This window comes from Rutidosis leptorrhynchoides, chromosome 3, assembly GCF_046630445.1.
Source record: "Rutidosis leptorrhynchoides isolate AG116_Rl617_1_P2 chromosome 3, CSIRO_AGI_Rlap_v1, whole genome shotgun sequence".
NCBI lineage: Eukaryota > Viridiplantae > Streptophyta > Magnoliopsida > Asterales > Asteraceae > Rutidosis > Rutidosis leptorrhynchoides.
In genome coordinates, this window is record NC_092335.1 from 664,856,075 (window position 1) to 664,879,150 (window position 23,076).

At 37.6% G+C, this 23,076-nt stretch overlaps 1 protein-coding gene across 1 annotated transcript; it reads right to left on the reverse strand.

Moving 5' to 3' along the window:
• Nucleotides 1-953: 953 nt before the first annotated feature.
• Nucleotides 954-1,958, reverse strand: LOC139902577 (protein ELC-like). Its single transcript, XM_071885185.1, has one exon. It carries the CDS (start codon nucleotides 1,956-1,958, stop codon nucleotides 954-956), a length of 1,005 nt encoding a protein of 334 aa, XP_071741286.1.
• Nucleotides 1,959-23,076: the final 21,118 nt, after the last annotated feature.

The window sequence follows — 23,076 nt, forward strand, 5'->3', positions numbered from 1 at the left end:
TAAAAAAAAAACATTGGAAAAGATGAAAAGGAAAAAATATGACACAACAATAAAGGAGTGAAAAGAACAAAACGAATATAAAAATTACAACGAATTACAAAGCCATTCAGCAATCACGTGGTGGCAAGTTTAGATCTTGCCTGAAGCCAAGCGAATGACGATAATCTTATGTTGCCCGAATACGTCTCTTTCCTTTATAGAGTTGTTCTCATACATGTCATTTCATAATCTCTATAGCCGCCAAAGTGTAGCAGTGACAATGCAATAAAGACGAGTCTTCCTTATCATAAAACCATTTATAGAATCCGTCCATGCGAAATATTCTTCAACAGTAATGAATGTATCTGGCAAAACCATGTCAGTCCATAATCTGATGCGTCTCCAACCGAATTAGCAACGATACACGTGATAAAGTTATGGTCTTTGGAATCTCCACCAACACTACATATGGGGCAAATAATAGTGTATATATCAAAATCTTTGAAAGCAATATTGACTCTAGACGGGAGACGATCCATAACAACAAACCAAAAAAAACTATTTATTTACAATGGGAAACACTTATGCCACCTCGTATGTTATAGCTCGAATACAGGAAAAAATAATCATCCAACACGAGTATCAGACACATGATATAAATCATCATTTTCAAGTTTCCAAAACCAAGTATCACCGGAATTATTTAGAAATACCGAGCTCAGATCAACAATCGCAATCAAAATTACTTTAAACCAAATTTTAAATTCCAAACTTAGTAATACTGCTTTTTAAGATAAATGTACATGTATTTTTTTATTCGCTAAGGCTATGAGTATATTGTGTCTACAATCTACATATTAATATTGTCATGTAAACTTACACAATAATACGGAGTACCATTTTTCGAAAATCGTATAATTCGTTACTAATATAAATAAGTGATATTTCTTTAATTCACCAACAGACAAAAAAAATCAATCAAGGAACTCCAATATTTGAGGACCCTTTAACTTTTCAAGTTTGGCCCTAACGAAGAATTGACCCCTTGCCAAAATCCGAACTTGTTTAATGTAACATTCATAACTCATAACACATCTTCCAACATATTGTTCCAACGCATATATCATGTCATCCAAAGCTTTATCCTCGGCTACCAACTCCATAACCAATTTTGATTCATCATCTACACATTCGAATGCATCTTCAACTTTTCCTCCCATAGCTAAACTTAAGTTTACCTTATTAATTGTTAACCAATTTATCAACGTATCGGCATCATTAATCATTTCCTCAACTCTTTTCTTTAACTCGATTTGTTCACGGTCTAGCTCAATGATATGGTTGTTTGTAATGTCAACACGCATCCTCATCGTATCTTGAAGATTAGTAAGTTTTTCTACTTCGTCGTTTGTGGTTTCCCTAAATGCAATCATGTCATAGTGAAGCATGCACCAAAGTTGATCCATACATTCAATTTTCGACATGTATGACACGTGACACTTGCTAGGGACACTAAGAAAATAAAAAGGATGGTCTAGTGAAAATAGGTTTACTAAATTATAAACAAGACCTAATAAGTCATACCTATAAGGTACCCACGTGTGGAGATACGACGAGGTTGTGACTCCAGATGGATCGACGAATGGGTGGTTTGAACGAATTGGCTTGGTTTGATCTGTAGTTACTTGAACCATTGGAGCCATACTAGGGTAAAGCTCATGGATCCAAATGTTTAGATGGATCATGGGTAACGAGTGATCGATATGTAGGTAACCCTCGATTTTTAGTAAGTTAACTATTGTTCCGTCGTTGTGGGTGAATGTGTCAATAGCAGGAAACAACGATGGGAATTCACTATGAAGCGAAAGCAAGTGTTTCCGTATTAGCCATTTTTGGTCGGGATCGGTATATGCTAAAGCAAATGCAGTGTTGCTAAACATTGCATTATCGATGATATCAATTGGAGATGGTGATGTCATGGTGAAACTAGTTTAAAGCTTGATCCCGAAGTTTTTGGAGTACAAGAGTAAGAGGATGTAAGTTATATATTTATAAATGAAATTTGTTAATGTAACAATAATTAATGCATCAACAGACTTTTCAAGGTCAATGCTTCATATTTAAAAGTTAAAATATGGATTTACTTGCTTGGAAATTTCCAATGACATACACAACTATTTCTACTTCTCTATCTACTATCTACTATTCTACTAGTATTATTCTAATTATAAAACATAAAATTATAATTATAATTAAAATTATAATTATAGTTGTGAGTTGGGATGGTAAAATGTTCTCTGCATTTTGAGTTGATTAAACAAATCTTTTAGGTCATCTAGCACATATCCCTGATTGTTGTGATTTTACTTGATTGTAGAGGAATTAATTGATAAATATTTATCCTCGAAGACTATAAATATAGAGTTCTTACTTCTTAGGGGTGATACTTAATGTCTTTTGCCTAGTACAAAACTTGATTTCATGATTTGAAATTGTCTTATCCCCACTTTTGAGTTTTCGTAAGTAGTGATCAATATATACAATCAACTAGAATAAATCTTCTTTTTGTACATCAATTCCCCATTAATATTTGTTTGAACGACAAACCGGATAGATATATTGTACCGCTCCATCTATTTATATTGTACTTAAAGTTCTTCTACATGTCCATTTTGGCCATTTTCCTCGCATATCTTTTTCTTACTTCATAATGTCTAAAATCTTGCAAAACAGTGTGTTGATGGCTCTTTTTAGTCATCCCAACATATATGTTGTGTATTTACCAAAAAAAAAATGTGAAAATATCATCACCTATGAATTATATCACTCATATGGACAGTCACCTTATATGATCAAAATTTATTTACGGAGTATTATTGTGGAATTTTCTTAGACCACTCCTTATAAAACACGTCCTCCGTCCGCACTTCCTTTGTAAGATGGTGTCATAAGCATCTTCACGTCTTCTATCCATCTTCAGTTGTTTATTCTCTGCCGGACGCTCATTGAATTCTTAGCACCCTGTCATCTTTGTTGTTGATACTTGAGCTAGACCACCACAACTCTCGCTACGTTTTGACACTTTTATTTATTTCTCGTGATTTTTATAGGCGAATAATTTACAAAATTGAACTCTATAATGATTTGAGAAAAAAGATGAAAGTGATATATATATATATATATATATATATATATATATATATATATATATATATATATATATATATATAGGGGCACATATGAGATTGGGTTTTGTTGTTGCTGTATATATAGGGGCACGATCCGTGGCTAAGCTTAAAATGAGTACAAACCGGATAAACAAATATGGACCACAAAATATCATAAAACTTCAATTTAGCTTAAAATGCATAGAAGGGTAAAAAGGTCATTTTAATAATTATAATTAATAAAAATTAATTATACAAAAGTTAACATATTATGAACCACCTTCATCACTGTAGTGACCCGAACTTTTCCATGTTTATATATATATATATATATATATATATATATATATATATATATATATATATATATATATATATATATATATATATATATTAAATGAAATTATTATTTACATGATTAAGTGTTTCCAACATGTTAAGCAATCAAACTTGTTAAGACTTGATTAATTGAAATAGGTTTCATATAGACAATTGACCACCCAAGTTGACCGGTGATTCACGAACGTTAAAACTTGTAAAAACTATATGATGACATATATATGGTTATATATATAGTTAACATGATATTATGATAAGTAAACATATCATTAAGCATATTAACAATGAACTACATATGTAAAAACAAGACTACTAACTTAATGATTTTGAAACGAGACATATATGTAACGATTATCGTTGTAACGACATTTAATGTATATATATATATATCATATTAAGAGATATTTGTACATCATAATATCATGATAATATAATAATTTAAAATCTCTTTTGATATTATAAACATTGGGTTAACAACATTTAACAAGATCGTTAACCTAAAGGTTTCAAAACAACACTTACATGTAACGACTAACGATGACTTAACGACTCAGTTAAAATGTATATACATGTAGTGTTTTAATATGTATTCATACACTTTTGAAAGACTTCAAGACACTTATCAAAATACTTCTACTTAACAAAAATGCTTACAATTACATCCTCGTTCAGTTTCATCAACAATTCTACTCGTATGCACCCGTATTCGTACTCGTACAATACACAGCTTTTAGATGTATGTACTATTGGTATATACACTCCAATGATCAGCTCTTAGCAGCCCATGTGAGTCACCTAACACATGTGGGAACCATCATTTGGCAACTAGCATGAAATATCTCATAAAATTACAAAAATATGAGTAATCATTCATGACTTATTTACATGAAAACAAAATTACATATCCTTTATATCTAATCCATACACCAACGACCAAAAACACCTACAAACACTTTCATTCTTCAATTTTCTTCATCTAATTAATCTCTCTCAAGTTCTATCTTCAAGTTCTAAGTGTTCTTCATAAATTCTACAAGTTCTAGTTACATAAAATCAAGAATACTTTCAAGTTTGCTAGCTTACTTCCAATCTTGTAGAGTGATCATCCAACCTCAAGAAATCTTTCTTATTTACAGTAAGATATCTTTATAATACAAGGTAATACTCATATTCAAACTTTGATTCAATTTCTATAACTATAACAATCTTATTTCGAGTGGAAATCTTACTTGAACTTGTTTTCGTGTCATGATTCTACTTCAAGAACTTTCAAGCCATCCAAGATCCTTTGAAGCTAGATCCATTTGTCTCTTTTCCAGTAGGTTTATCCACAAAACTTGAGGTAGTAATGATGTTCATAACATCATTCGATTCATACATATAAAGCTATCTTATTCGAAGGTTTAAACTTGTAATCACTAGAACATAGTTTAGTTAATTCTAAACTTGTTCACAAACAAAAGTTAATCCTTCTAACATGACTTTTAAAATCAACTAAACACATGTTCTATATCTATATGATATGCTAACTTAATGATTTAAAATCTGGAAACACGAAGAACACCGTAAAACCGGACATACACCGTCGTAGTAACACCGCGGGCTGTTTTGGGTTAGTTAATTAAAAACTACGATAAACTTTGATTTAAAAGTTGTTCTTCTGGGAAAATGATTTTTATTATGAACATGAAACTATATCCAAAAATCATGGTTAAACTCAAAGTGAAAGTATGTTTTCCAAAATGGTCATCAAGATGTCGTTTTTTCGACGGAAATGACTACCTCTTTAGTAATTGACATGTAACTTAATTTTCCGACTATAAACCTATACTTTTATGTTTAGATTCTTAAATTAGAGTTCAATATGAAACCATAGCAATTTGATTCACTCAAAACGGATTTAAAATGAAGAAGTTATGGGTAAAACAAGATTGGATAATTTTTCTCATTTTAGCTACGTGAAAATTGGTAACAAATCTATTCCAACTATAACTTAATCAACTTGTATTGTATATTATGTAATCTTGAGATACCATAGACACGTATACAATGTTTCGACCTATCATGTCGACACATCTATATATATTTCGGAACAACCATATACACTCTATATGTGAATGTTGGAGTTAGCTATACAGGGATGAGGTTGATTCCAAAATATATATAGTTTGAGTTGTGATCAATACTGAGATATGTATACACTGGGTCGTGGATTGATTCAAGATAATATATATCGATTTATTTATGTACATCTAACTGTGGACAACTAGTTATAGGTTATTAACGAGGACAGCTGACTTAATAAACTTAAAACATCAAAATGTATTAAAAGTGTTGTAAATATATTTTGAACATACTTTGATATATATGTACATATTTGTTATAGGTTCGTGAATCGACCAGTGGCTAAGTCTTACTTCCCGACGAAGTAAAAAAATCTGTGAAAGTGAGTTATAGTCCCACTTTTAAAATCTAATATTTTTGGGATGAGAATACATGCAGGTTTTATAAATGATTTACAAAATAGACACAAGTACGAGAAACTACATTCTATGGTTGAATTATCGAAATCGAATATGCCCCTTTTTATTAAGTCTGGTAATCTAAGAATTAGGGAACAGACCTCCTAATTGACGCGAATCCTAAAGATAGATCTATTGGGCCTAACAAACCCCATCCAAAGTACCGGATGCTTTAGTACTTCGAAATTTATATCATATCCGAAGGGTGTCCCGGAATGATGGGGATATTCTTATATATGCATCTTGTTAATGTCGGTTACCAGGTGTTCACCATATGAATGATTTTTATCTCTATGTATGAGATGTGTATTGAAATATGAAATCTTGTGGTCTATTGTTACGATTTGATATATATAAGTTAAACCTATAACTCACCAACATTTTTGTTGACGTTTAAAGCATGTTTATTCTCAGGTGAATACTAAGAGCTTCCGCTGTTGTATACTAAAATAAGGACAAGATTTGGAGTCCATGTTTGTATGATATTGTGTAAAAACTGCATTCATGAAACTGATTTCGATGTAACATATTTGTATTGTAAACCATTATGTAATAGTCGTGTGTAAACAGGATATTTTAGATTATCATTATTTGATAATCTACGTAAAGCTTTTTAAACCTTTATTTATGAAATAAAGGTTATGGTTTGTTTTAAAAATGAATGCAGTCTTTGAAAAACGTCTCATATAGAGGTCAAAACCTCGCAACGAAATCAATTAATATGGAACGTTTTTAATCAATAAGAACGGGACATTTCAGTTGGTATCCGAGCATTGGTCTTAGAGAACCAGAATTTTTCATTAATGTGTCTTATCTAGTTTGTTAGGATGCATTAGTGAGTCTGGACTTCGACCGTGTTTACTTGAAAAATGATTGCTTAACAAATTTTGTTGGAAACTATATATTTTTAACATGTGAATATTATGTGATATATTAATCTCTTAACGTGTTTGATATTATGTGATAGATGTCTACCTCTAGAACAAGTCCCATTGACTCACCTAATAATAATGAAGAGTCAAATGTAAATTGGAATGATTCGTGGACTGATTCACAAGTTCCCGAAGAGGAACCGGAAGAAGAGTCGGAATCGGAAGAAGAATCAGAACCGGAAGAGGAGGAACCGGAGGAGGAAATAGAACCGGTGGGGGAAATAATAAAACGGTTAAGTAAAAGAAAATCCTCAACCAACCGACCAAGGTTAATTATGGTCAATGGTGTTTCCGCCAAGGAAGCAAAATATTGGGAGGATTACCAATTCTCCGATGAATCGGATTCCGACGAGAATTCCGACGATGTTATAGAAATTACCCCAACTGAATTTAAAAAGGCAAAAGAAAATAATAAGGGAAAGGGTATAAAAATAAAGAAATCTAATTCCAACCCCGATGAACTTTATATGTATCGTCAACCTCCGAAGTCTTTAAGTTGTAACAATGACCCAGGAACCTCTAAACCGCCAGGTTTTTCTAAACTGTTGTGGAAAATAACAGCTAGTATTAGGGGAACATCATATATCCCTAGAAACTTGGCAAAACGAACCAAAACCGAAGAAGAAGAAACGAGCGAGTCGGAATAAGATAGTTGTATTCGTGTGGTGTAATATATGTAATATAGTGTGCTTATGCTTTATGATATATGTAAAAATTGCTTGTATTAATAAGTATTTTTTTATGAATCTAACTCTTGTCTATTTTACAATATAAAAACACAAAATGGATAGACAATCCAATATTTTAAGAGACCTACCCGGAGACATGATTGATGAAATCTTGTCTAGAGTCGGTCAGAATTCTTCGACACAACTATTTACGGCGAAATCAGTTTGTAAGACATTCGAAGAACGTTCCAAGAATGCCTTGGTTTATAAGAGACTTTCGTTTGAAAGATGGGGGATATCACATTGGGAAACCCATAAGTTACGATGTGTTTACTTTGACGCATATATTGCGGGGAACCCAAGTGCTATTTTACGCAACGGGTTAAGAAATTATTTTGACTCAATGTATCCGAACATAGGACTTCATGATTTAGAAAAAGCGGCTAACATGCAACATAAAGAAGCATGTTATGCTTACGGGTTAGTAATGTTCACTTCTCACCAAAGTGAGAACAAGAACATCGGGCTACAACTATTAAACAAAACATTTCCATAAGTAACGGACTCAGTAGTTGGGGTGAGAAACAAGGTTTTTAGATTGTTACGGGACTGTTGGACATTACGTAACCCTCGTCCCTTTGACGACGTTACAACACGCTGTCTTATCAACGGCCATAACGGTTATGTTCCACAAGACCAAGGATGGGAAGTAGTCCTAGTAAAACCAGAATGCATGACTTGTTTCTGGACGTATGAATTACGTGTCTTTATTGCCTTTGCTGAACGACTTGTGTACTAGCTAGAATTATCTTCACAACTATCTTGTATCAAATTTATTGTGTGCTATATTTCATGCAATATGTAAAATAAGCGGTATTGTAAGTTTGTAAAATATTGTGTAAAAGTTTGAACGCGAAATATTATTATAATCAGTTTTTCATATAGAATTGTAGTAGTTGAATTGTATATTAGCTACTAAGTATGAACTTAACGGGTAGGTACTACCCGAATTTAAACTTATAAAACGCTAATATGAAGAAAAAGCTTTTATAAATGAGTTCATATTATGCTACGAAATACTATTAACTACTCTTAATATTCTGTATGATTAACTTGTTCCATTTGACTATCTTGAAGGAAATGGCTCCGACTACTCGACACACCGTGAATATGAATGAAGAGGAATTCCGTACTTTTTTAGCTTCAAACATAGCCGCAGTACAGGCTGCGCTACATACCAACAATAACCTTGGATCTAGCAGTACAGGAAATCGTGTAGGATGCACCTACAAAGAATTCACTGCCTGAAAACCTTTAGAATTTGATGGAACCGAAGGACCGATCGGATTGAAACAGTGGACCGAGAAGGTCGAATCGGTGTTTGCCATAAGTAAGTGTACTGAAGAGGATAAAGTGAAGTACGCTACGCATACCTTCACAGGTTCTGCGTTAACATGGTGGAATACCTATCTAGAGCAAGTGGGACAAGATGATGCGCACGCACTACCGTGGTCAGCATTTAAGCATTTGATGAACGAGAAGTACCGTCCCAGAACTGAGGTCAATAAGCTCAAGACAGAACTTAGAGGGTTACGAACCCTAGGATTTGATATTACCACGTATGAAAGACGATTCACAGAATTGTGCCTATTGTGTCCGGGAGCGTTCGAAGATGAGGAAGAGAAGATCGACGCGTTTGTGAAAGGATTACCGGAAAGAATCTAAGAAGATATAAGTTCACATGAGCCCGCCTCCATACAACAGGCATGTAGAATGGCTCACAAACTAGTGAACCAGATTGAGGAAAGAATTAAAGAACAGACGACTGAAGAGGCCAATGTGAAGCAAGTCAAAAGAAAGTGGGAGGAAAACGGTGATAAGAATCACCAATACAACAACAACAGCAATTACAACAATAATCGCAACAACTATCCCAACAATCGCAACATCAATCGCAACTACAACAAACGGCCCAACAACAACAACAACAACAGCAACAGCAACTATAACAATCATCCCAACAACAATAATAACCGCAACAACAACAACAACAATAACAATCAGAAGCAGCTATACCAAAGGTGTGAAAAGTATCACTCGGGATTCTGCACCAAATTTTGCAACAAGTGTAAAAGAAATGGTCATAGCGCGGCGAAGTGTGAGGTCTACGGGCCAGGGGTTAACAGAACGAAAGGAACAAATGGTGTCGGAACAAGTAATGGCGGAGCAAGTAGTGTCGGAGCAAGTTATGCCAATGTAGTTTGTTATAAATGTGGAAAACCGGGCCACATTATTAGAAATTGCCCGAACCAGAAGAACACGAATGGACAAGGCCGTGGAAGAGTTTTCAATATTAATGCGGCAGAGGCACAGGAAGACCCGGAGCTTGTTACGGGTACGTTTATTATTGACAATAAATCTGCTTACGTTTTATTTGATTCGGGTGCGGATAGAAGCTATATGAGTAGAGATTTTTGTGCTAAATTAAGTTGTCCATTGACGCCGTTGGATAGTAAATTTTTACTCGAATTAGCAAACGGTAAATTAATTTCAACAGATAATATATGCCGGAATCGAGAAATTAAACTGGGTAGCGAAATATTTAAGATTGATTTGATACCAGTAGAGTTAGGGAGTTTTGATGTAATAGTTGGTATGGACTGGCTGAAGAAGGTGAAATCAGAGATCGTATGTTATAAAAATGCAATTCGCATTGTACGAGAAGAAGGAGAACCCTTAATGGTGTACGGAGAAAAGGGCAACATGAAGCTACATCTTATTAGTAATTTGAAGGCACAAAAACTAATAAGAAAAGGTTGCTATGCTGTTTTAGCACACGTCGAGAAAGTACAAACTGAAGAAAAGAGCATCAATGATGTTCCCGTCGCAAAAGAATTTCCCGATGTATTTTCGAAAGAATTACCGGGACTACCTCCACATCGATCTGTTGAATTTCAAATAGATCTTGTACCAGGAGCTGCACCCATAGCTCGTGCTCCTTATAGACTCGCACCCAGCGAGATGAAAGAACTGCAAAGCCAATTACAAGAACTTTTAGAGCGTGGTTTCATTCGACCAAGCACATCACCGTGGGGAGCTCCTGTTTTGTTTGTCAAGAAGAAAGATGGTACATTCAGGTTGTGTATCGACTACCGAGAGTTGAACAAACTTACCATTAAGAATCGCTAGGCTCGTATGTTTATTCAAAGATTGACTTACGTTCCGGGTATCATCAAATGCGGGTGAAAGAAGATGATATTCCAAAGACTGCTTTTAGGACGTGTTATGGTCATTACGAGTTTATGGTTATGCTGTTTGGATTGACTAACGCACCAGCTGTGTTCATGGACCTTATGAACTGAGTGTGTGGGCCATATCTTGACAAGTTTGTCATTGTTTTCAACGATGACATACTTATTTACTCAAAGAATGATCAAGAGCACGAAGAACATTTGAGAAAAGTGCTAGAAGTATTGAGGAAAGAAAAACTGTACGCTAAGTTTTCAAAGTGTGCATTTTGGTTGGAAGAAGTTCAATTCCTCGGTCACATAGTGAACAAAGAAGGTATCCAGGTGGACCCGACAAAGATCGAAACCGTTGAAAAGTGGGAAACCCCAAAAACTCCGAAGCATATACGTCAATTTTTAGGATTGGCTGGTTACTACAGAAGATTCATCCAAGATTTCTCCAAAATAGCAAAACCCTTGACTGCATTAACGTATAAAGGGAAGAAATTTGAATGGAAGGATGAACAAGAGAAGGCGTTTCAGTTATTGAAGAAAAAGCTAACTACGGCACCTATATTGTCATTGCCTGAAGGGAATGATGATTTTGTGATATATTGTGACACCTCAAAGCAAGGTCTCGGTTGTGTATTAATGCAACGAACGAAGGTAATTGCTTATGCGTCTAGACAATTGAAGATTCACGAGCAAAATTATACGACGCATGATTTGGAATTAGGCGCGGTTGTTTTTGCATTAATGACTTGGAGGCACTACTTATATGGGGTCAAAAGTATTATATATACCGACCATAAAAGTCTTCAACACATATTTAATCAAAAACAACTGAATATGAGGCAGCGAAGGTGGATTGAATTGTTGAATGATTACGACTTTGAAATTCGTTACCACCCGGGGAAGGCAAATGTGGTAGCCGACGCCTTGAGCAGGAAGGACAGAGAACCCATTCGAGTAAAATCTATGAATATAATGATTCACAATAACCTTACTACTCAAATAAAGGAGGCGCAACAAGGAGTTTTAAAAGAGGAAAATTTAAAGGATGAAATACCCAAAGGATCGGAGAAGCATCTTAATATTCGGGAAGACGGAACCCGGTATAGGGCTGAAAGAATTTGGGTACCAAAATTTGGAGATATGAGAGAAATGGTACTTAGAGAAGCTCATAAAACCAGATACTCAATACATCCTGGAACGGGGAAGATGTACAAGGATCTCAAGAAACATTTTTGGTGGCCGGGTACGAAAGCCGATGTTGCTAAATACGTAGGAGAATGTTTGACGTGTTCTAAGGTCAAAGCTGAGCATCAGAAACCATCAGGTCTACTTCAACAACTCAAAATCCCGGAATGGAAATGGGAAAACATTACCATGGATTTCATCACTAAATTGCCAAGGACTGCAAGTGGTTTTGATACTATTTGGGTAATAGTTGATCGTCTCACCAAATCAGCACACTTCCTGCCAATAAGAGAAGATGACAAGATGGAGAAGTTAGCACGACTGTATTTGAAGGAAGTCGTCTCCAGACATGGAATACCAATCTCTGTTATCTCTGATAGGGATGGCAGATTTATTTCAAGATTCTGGCAGACATTACAGCAAGCATTAGGAACTCGTCTAGACATGAGTACTGCCTATCATCCACAAATTGATGGGCAGAGCGAAAGGACGATACAAACGCTTGAAGACATGCTACGAGCATGTGTTATTGATTTCGGAAACAGTTGGGATCGACATCTACCGTTAGCAGAATTTTCCTACAATAATAGCTACCATTCAAACATTGAGATGGCTCCGTTTGAAGCACTTCATGGTAGAAAGTGTAGGTCTCCGATTTGTTGGAGTGAAGTGGGGGATAGACAGATTACGGGTCCGGAGATAATACAAGAAACTACCAAGAAGATCATCCAAATTCAACAACGGTTGAAAACCGCCCAAAGTCGACAAAAGAGCTACGCTGACATTAAAAGAAAAGATATAGAATTTGAAATTGGAGAGATGGTAATGCTTAAAGTTGCACCTTGGAAAGGCGTTGTTCGATTTGGTAAACGAGGGAAATTAAATCCAAGGTATATCGGACCATTCAAGATTATTGATCGTGTCGGACCAGTAGCTTACCGACTTGAGTTACCTCAACAATGCGCGGCTGTACATAACACTTTCCACATCTCGAATTTGAAGAAATGTTTTACTAAAGAAGATCTCACTATTCCGTTAGATGAAATCCAAATCAACGAAAAACTTCAATTCATCGAAGAACCCGTCGAAATAATGGATCGTGAGGTTAAGAGACTTAAACAAAACAAGATACCAATTGTTAAGGTACGATGGAATGCTCGTAGAGGACCCGAGTTTACCTGGGAACGAGAAGATCAGATGAAGAAGAAGTACCCGCACTTATTTCCAGAAGATACATCAACACCTCCAACTGCTTAAAATTTCGGGACGAAATTTATTTAACGGATAGGTACTGTAGTGACCCGAACTTTTCCATGTTTATATATATATATATATATATATATTAAATGAAATTGTTATTTACATGATTAAGTGTTTCCAATATGTTAAGCAATCAAACTTGTTAAGACTTGATTAATTGAAATAGGTTTCATATAGACAATTGACCACCCAAGTTGACCGGTGATTCACGAACGTTAAAACTTGTAAAAACTATATGATGACATATATATGGTTATATATATAGTTAACATGATATTATGATAAGTAAACATATCATTAAGTATATTAACAACGAACTACATATGTAAAAACAAGACTACTAACTTAATGATTTTGAAACGAGACATATATGTAACGATTATCGTTGTAACGACATTTAATGTATATATATATATATATATCATATTAAGAGATATTAGTACATCATAATATCATGATAATATAATAATTTAAAATCTCTTTTGATATTATAAACATTGGGTTAACAACATTTAACAAGATCGTTAACCTAAAGGTTTCAAAACAACACTTACATGTAACGACTAACGATGACTTAACGACTCAGTTAAAATGTATATACATGTAGTGTTTTAATATGTATTCATACACTTTTGAAAGACTTCAAGACACTTATCAAAATACTTCTACTTAACAAAAATGCTTACAATTACATCCTCGTTCAGTTTCATCAACAATTCTACTCGTATGCACCCGTATTCGTACTCGTACAATACACATCTTTTAGATGTATGTACTATTGGTATATACACTCCAATGTTCAGCTCTTAGCAGCCCATGTGAGTCACCTAACATATGTGGGAACCATCATTTGGCAACTAGCATGAAATATCTCATAAAATTACAAAAATATGAGTAATCATTCATGACTTATTTACATGAAAACAAAATTACATATCCTTTATATCTAATCCATACACCAACGACCAAAAACACCTACAAACACTTTCATTCTTCAATTTTCTTCATCTAATTAATCTCTCTCAAGTTCTATCTTCAAGTTCTAAGTGTTCTTCATAAATTCTACAAGTTCTAGTTACATAAAATCAAGAATACTTTCAAGTTTGCTAGCTTACTTCCAATCTTGTAGAGTGATCATCCAACCTCAAGAAATCTTTCTTATTTACAGTAAGATATCTTTATAATACAAGATAATACTCATATTCAAACTTTGATTCAATTTCTATAACTATAACAATCTTATTTCGAGTGGAAATCTTACTTGAACTTGTTTTCGTGTCATGATTCTACTTCAAGAACTTTCAAGCCATCCAAGATCCTTTGAAGCTAGATCCATTTGTCTCTTTTCCAGTAGGTTTATCCACAAAACTTGAGGTAGTAATGATGTTCATAACATCATTCGATTCATACATATAAAGCTATCTTATTCGAAGGTTTAAACTTGTAATCACTAGAACATAGTTTAGTTAATTCTAAACTTGTTCACAAACAAAAGTTAATCCTTCTAACATGACTTTTAAAATCAACTAAACACATGTTCTATATCTATATGATATGCTAACTTAATGATTTAAAATCTGGAAACACGAAGAACACCGTAAAACCGGACATACACCGTCGTAGTAACACCGCGGGCTGTTTTGGGTTAGTTAATTAAAAACTATGATAAACTTTGATTTAAAAGTTGTTCTTCTGGGAAAATGATTTTTATTATGAACATGAAACTATATCCAAAAATCATGGTTAAACTCAAAGTGAAAGTATGTTTTCCAAAATGGTCATCAAGATGTCGTTTTTACGACGGAAATGACTACCTCTTTAGTAATTGACATGTAACTTAATTTTCCGACTATAAACCTATACTTTTATGTTTAGATTCTTAAATTAGAGTTCAATATGAAACCATAGCAATTTGATTCACTCAAAACGGATTTAAAATGAAGAAGTTATGGGTAAAACAAGATTGGATAATTTTTCTCATTTTAGCTACGTGAAAATTGGTAACAAATCTATTCCAACTATAACTTAATCAACTTGTATTGTATATTATGTAATCTTGAGATACCATAGACACGTATACAATGTTTCGACCTATCATGTCGACACATCTATATATATTTCGGAACAACCATATACACTCTATATGTGAATGTTGGAGTTAGCTATACAGGGATGAGGTTGATTCCAAAATATATATAGTTTGAGTTGTGATCAATAATGAGATATGTATACACTGGGTCGTGGATTGATTCAAGATAATATATATCGATTTATTTATGTACATCTAACTGTGGACAACTAGTTATAGGTTATTAACGAGGACAGCTGACTTAATAAACTTAAAACATCAAAATGTATTAAAAGTGTTGTAAATATATTTTGAACATACTTTGATATATATGTACATATTTGTTATAGGTTCGTGAATCGACCAGTGGCTAAGTCTTACTTCCCGACGAAGTAAAAAAATCTGTGAAAGTGAGTTATAGTCCCACTTTTAAAATCTAATATTTTTGGGATGAGAATACATGCAGGTTTTATAAATGATTTACAAAATAGACACAAGTACGAGAAACTACATTCTATGGTTGAATTATCGAAATCGAATATGCCCCTTTTTATTAAGTCTGGTAATCTAAGAATTAGGGAACAGACCCCCTAATTGACGCGAATCCTAAAGATAGATCTATTGGGCCTAACAAACCCCATCCAAAGTACCGGATGCTTTAGTACTTCGAAATTTATATCATATCCGAAGGGTGTCCCGGAATGATGGGGATATTCTTATATATGCATCTTGTTAATGTCGGTTACCAGGTGTTCACCATATGAATGATTTTTATCTCTATGTATGGGATGTGTATTGAAATATGAAATCTTGTGGTCTATTGTTACGATTTGATATATATAAGTTAAACCTATAACTCACCAACATTTTTGTTGACGTTTAAAGCATGTTTATTCTCAGGTGAATACTAAGAGCTTCCGCTGTTGCATACTAAAATAAGGACAAGATTTGGAGTCCATGTTTGTATGATATTGTGTAAAAACTACATTCAAGAAACTGATTTCGATGTAACATATTTGTATTGTAAACCATTATGTAATGGTCGTGTGTAAACAGGATATTTTAGATTATCATTATTTGATAATCTACGTAAAGCTTTTTAAACCTTTATTTATGAAATAAAGGTTATGGTTTGTTTTAAAAATGAATGCAGTCTTTGAAAAACGTCTCATATAGAGGTCAAAACCTCGCAACGAAATCAATTAATATGGAACGTTTTTAATCAATAAGAACGGGACATTTCAATCACCACTACCATCCACACCACCCTCCACTACCACCACTACCACCACCACCAACCACCAACCACCATCACCCACAACCCACCCCCACCACCACCAACCACCACCACAACCACCACCCACCACCAACCAACAACCACCACCACCCACCACCACCAACAACCACCACTAACAAGACCACCACCACCCACCACCCACCACCACCACCAACCACCACCACCATCAACCACCAGCCGCCACTACCACCAACCACCAATAACAACCACCACCATCAACCACCACCCACCACCAACACCCCCCACCACCACCAACCACTACCCCCCACCACCACCAACCAGCACCACCAACCACCAGCAACCACCACCATCACCCACCACCCATCACCACCACCCACCACCACCACCAACCACCCACCACCACCACCACCATCCACCACCAACCACCACCACCACCACCCACCACCGCCACCAACCACCCACACACTACCACCCACCATCACCACCCCCCACGACCACCACCCACCACCACCAACACCACCACCACCAACCACCACCAACCACCACCACCACCACCCACCACCACCACCATACCCCACCACCACCCACCAACCACCACCACTACTACTAACCACCACCCACCACCACCAACCACCACAAGCAACCACCACCCACTACCACCACCACCACCAACCACCACCCACCACCTACCACCACCACCACCACCAACCACTACCACCCACCACCCCACCACCACTAACCACCACCCATCACCACCCACCACCACCCACCACCACCAACCCACCACCACCACCCACCACCACCACCACCCCCACCACCACCACCCATCACCACCACCACCACCCACCCACCATCACCACCACCCACCCATCACCACCAACCACCCCCATCACCACCCACCATCACCAGCCACCCACCACCACCACCGCCACCCACCCACCACTGCCACCCACCCACCACCGCCACCCACCACTACCACCAACAACCACCACCCACCCACCACCACACCACCACCACCCACCCACCACCAACAATCACCACCACCACTAACCACCACCACCCCCACCACCACCACCACCAACAACCACCAACTACCACCCACCACCATACACCACCACCACTAACCACCACCAACCACCACCACCCACCCACCACCATCAACTAACTACCACCACCAACCACCACCACTAGCAACCACCACCAACAACCACCAGCAACCACCACCAGCAACCACCAACAACCACCACCCACCACCCACCACCAACCATCACCACCACCACCAACCACCACCACCATCACCACCCACAACCACCAACCACCACCAACCACCACCAACCACCACCCACCCACCACCACCACCAACCACCCCCACCACCAACAACCACCCACCACCACCACCCACCATCAACCATCACCACCACCAACCACCAACACCACCACCACCACCAACCACCACCACCACCACCACCACCCACCACCAACAACCACCAACCACCACCACCCACTACCCCCACCCCCACCACCCCCACCACCACCACCAACCCCCACCAACCACCACCACACACCACCAACCCCCACCAACCACCACCCTCCCGCCACCACCACCAACCACCACCATCAACCACCACCCACCACCCACCACCACCACCACCACCACCACCAACCACCAACCATCCCCACCAACCACCCACCACCGCCACCACCAACAACAACCCACCACCGCCACCACCACCACCACCCACCACCACCAACCACCCACCACCACGACCCACCACCCACCACCACCAACCCCCACCACCCACCACCAACCAACAACCACCACCACCACCACCCACCACCACCTCCCACCACCACCATCAACTACCAGCCGCCACCGCCACCACCAACCTCCAACAACCACCACCATCAACCACCACCCACCACCACCACCAACCATCGATTATGTAAGCAAGACCTTGCAAGGAGCACAGTTGAATTACACTACCACTGAAAAAGAGCTCTTTGCGGTGGTCTTTTCGTTCGATAAGTTCTGGTCCTACTTAGTCTTGTCTAAGACTATTGTTTTTAAGGACCATTCTGCTCTAAAGTACCTCTTCTCGAAACCGGATGCCAAACCTCGACTGCTTAGATGAATCTTGCTTTTGCAAGAATTCGATATCGAGATCCGGGATAAGAAGGGTGCTGAAAATCTTGCGGCCGACCACTTGTCTAGACTCGAGAATCTAAATCTAGAAGTCCTTCATGAGTCGAGTATTCATGATGATTTTTCCGACGAGTATCTCATGAAGGTGGACAAAGTGGACGAGCCATGGTATGTGGACATAGCTAATTATCTTGTTGGGAGATTCTTGGAGAAAGGGTTGTCACATCAAAAGAGGAAGAAATTCTTCAGTGACCTTAAACACTATTTCTGGGAAGATCCCTATCTTTTTCGTTGTTGTCCGGATGGAGTCATTCGAAGGTGCATTTTCGGTGAGGAGTGTACTCGTATTTTATTAGAGTGCCATCGTCGCCCAACGGGTGGGCATTTTGGTCCCCAAATCACGAGGAAGAAGGTTTATGAGGCCAGATTTTATTGGCCTAGTATTTTTAGGGATGCCCATGCCGTTTGTAACTCATGTGACGCTTATCAACGGGCCGGGCAAATCACCAAACGCGATGAAGTGCCTCAACAAAACATTTAAGTATGCGAGGTGTTTGATGTTTGGGGCATGGATTTCATGGGTCCGTTTCCGAAATCCCATAACTATCTATACATACTCGTTGCAATCGATTACGTGTCTAAATGGGCGGAGGCAAATCCTCTCCCTACTAACGATGCACGATTTGTAATCACGTTCTTAATGGGGCTTTTTGCCCATTTTGGTACTCCAAAGGCCCTCATTAGTGATAGGGGCACCCACTTTTGCAATGCTCAAACTAGTGGGCAAGTTAAAAACACCCATCGGTCTCTTAAACGTATTCTTGAAAAGACCGTTGGTTCGAATCCAAAGGAATGGTCCAACAAACTCGATGATGCATTGTGGGCGTTTCGTACCGCTTACAAGACTTCTATCGGGACCACTCCTTTTCACTTGGTTTATGGCAAAGCATGTCATCTCCCGTTGGAGATTGAGCACAAAGCACATTGGGTTCTTAGGACATGCAATCTCGATTATCATGAGGCGGGTCGCCTTAGGTTGACCCAATTGAATGAGTTAGATGAGATGAGGCATGATGCCTATGAAAACTCACTCATCTATAGGGAAAATATGAAGAAGTGGCATGACAATCGGGAAAGCTTAAGTCCCGTTGGTCGGGACCGCTCGTGGTTAGGAAGGTGTGCCCATATGGTACGGTAGAATTGTTCGATTCGAACGGTGAAGGTTTTAAAGTGAATGGTCACCGGGTTAAACACTATGTGGATGGTCCCCTAGAAATCGAAGAAGAGGTTAACCTCAACTTCGATCCGAAAAACGATTAATTTAGGGGATGAGTCGAGTGAACGACTCGGTAATAAAAATCACGTTTGTTGTATTTTTGTGTATATTTTGCTTATTTGTATATTTGAGTTTTGCAAATGCGATATGATCATTGGTAGGTGCTAAATTTTGAGTTTTTGGTTCAAAATAATAAAAATTTTAAAGGAAAATTCGCCAGATACAGGCCGCGGCGCGGCCTGAGAGTCCGCGGCGCGGGATAAAGCCAACTTTTGATGTCGACATTTTGTAAAATCTGCAGAGTTGTTCCACGTTATAAGCCGCGGCGCGGCTAGGAAGCCCGCAGCGTGGGTTAACCCTATAATTGCATGTCGAGGGGTTTTTAAAATTATGGGAATTTTTGGTGCGGCATGTTTACCTGCGGCGCGGGCCGCGTCTGAAGGAATTGCCAAATCGTTTTTTTATTTAGGGGAAAATGGGTCAAACCCAACCCAAGGTCTAAACCCGACGGGAATTGTCAATTATTTAGGGTTATTTGCAGTTTTTAAACACACACATATCTACCAAACACAAGCACGCTCTCAAATCTTCTCAAAACCCTAATCATTCATCCTTAATTTTTGCTTATTTTCTTCATCAAATCTCTAATCAATGACTAGCAAGGTCCGATGTTATGATTCTTTCTCTTTTTCTTGCCTAATTACATGCTCTATTGATATTTAATTTTGGATTAGATTTGAAATTAGTGTGGGGTTGTTGATTTTGGTCTTGTATGCTTTAATTAGTCATGGATTTTTGTTGAATATGATTAGTATGTATAAAATTCATGATCTTTTTGTGTTTTGGATACATATGTTTGATTCTAGGGTTCATGATTAATTTAAAATCGAATTTGAGATGATTATTTAGGAGAAATTGGTTAGGGGTTTTGTTAAATATGGTTTGCTTGAATGATAAGTGTGGGGTGTGTTTATTTGGCCGGTTCATTAGGATTCTAGTTTTAATTGAAGGGCATTCTCATGTTAAATTGCTTTTATATAATGTAAATGCCATGATATTGATGCGATAATGAATTGTGCTAGGTTTTAGTTGATTTTGGAATGAAGTTGTTGATGTTGGCTTTGAAATTATTTTTCCAATGATATTGATCAGCTCAAGTGTTTTAAGTTTATGTTTAGATGCTATCAATGAATGTTAATTGTTTGATTATTTGGAAAGATGATTTGGTATTTTTCATGATGGATTGTATGTGGTTTAAGCGTCGGGCATGAATAAATTAATGCTTGTAGCGATTTGTTGACCAAGTTTGACTTATGCTTTAACATGATTTCATGAGATATTGTTTGGATTTTTAAATGTGGTTTGTTTTGAATGAAATTTATTTAAAAGCGGTCTTGGTCAACATGCGGATAAATGTGAACAAGAACTAATCTCTAATGGTAATGGACATGTTTGCATTTGTTGTTTGTTTGGTGTTTTTGATTTCAGAGGCAAAGAAACACTCCTCGTTTGACGGTTGCTCAACAAAGGGAACAAGACAGGCTTGAAGAAATTCGAACAAATCCCGAGAATTGGTTGCAAGCGTTGCGAGATGATGACGAGTATGCTGAAAGGTTTGAATGGATAAGAAAGCACTCGATTACTGGTACTTGGTATTTGGACTGGGCCATACTAGCACAAGCGGGAAGACACTTAAAGAGTCATTACCAAAGTGTGCTCACATGCGTAAAACAACCGGGTAATCATTTTATTCATGCATGGGAGCAAGCTTTCACTTGTACGGATGAGATCTACGATGAGTTGGTGTGGGAATTCTTCTCCACGGTGACTTTTAATCCTCGATGTGAGGCTACGGATTTGAGTTTTTTGAGGTTTCGTTTAGGAGGAGTAGAGCGGGAAATGAATAGGATGGATCTTTCTCGTGCATTGGATCTATACCCTAGATTGGACGATTTTGTTTTAAGGCAGTTTTTGGGGACCACTAAGTTTTATGGTGCTGAACCATTCAATTCACAACACGATTAGTATCAACTTAGTGGTAAAAATCCTATTGTGTCAAGTGAGTCAAAGGGGTCGGACATCTGAGATAAAGATGCGAGATTGATTCAAAGGTTTTTGGGGTGCACGTTTTGTGCAAGAGTGAATGGGTACGACAAAGTGACGACTCACGATTTGTGGTGTATCTATCAAATTAAGCATGACGCGTTTGTGGATTTGGCGAATTTTGTTGGTGAATATTTTCGTAAGCATGCACTAGAAAAGCAACGTTCTAAACCACTTTTGGGTGGTCATTATGTTACAAAAATTGCGAGATTTTTTGATATTAATTTCAGTCGCTGCAAACTAGCTCGAGATTCGATGAAACCTTTTGGGGTTCAATTTTATATTAATGCAAAAATTTTAATGTGGAATTCGAATCGGTCAATGCTAGTTGAGTATGTTGAACTATCTCGTCAGGGGGAGGCGAGTGGCAGCGGTACGCGCCATGATGATGAGGAAGTTGCTGCTCGAATTCACGAGTGTTTTGGTTCGGAGTCGGATGAGCCGTATGTCGCAGGTAGTGGGCAACCTTGGTCGGTTTCTGAAGAGGTTTGGAATAGCTTGGTATCTCGGGTCGATAATGTTCAGATTGGCGTGTCAAGCAATTTTAATGCGTTTCAGCAAGATCAGCGATCACATAATGATCGCATGTGGGGGAACCAACAGAGGGTTGAGGAAAGCACACTACGACAAGAGGAAATGGCAGCGGAGTCATTGCATGATCAGCAATGGATGGCCTATGGTAACGATTGGCAGCGACATAATGCACGTATTTATTATAATTATCCTAATGATTATATGACTACGCCACATGTATGTGACGACCCGGAAATTTCTGACCAAATTTAAACTTTAATCTTTATATATTTCTGACACGATAAGCAAAGTTTGTTAAGTTAAACCTCAAGGATTTCAAACTATGTTCATACATTCATTTAACCCCGACCAAACTCCAATGATTCACGAACCATTATATGAACGGATATGATTAAATATG

Excerpts from the sequence above, each read along its gene's own strand:
- LOC139902577 (XM_071885185.1), bottom strand. The coding sequence starts at position 1,958 with ATGACATCACCATCTCCAATTGATATCATCGATAATGCAATGTTTAGC.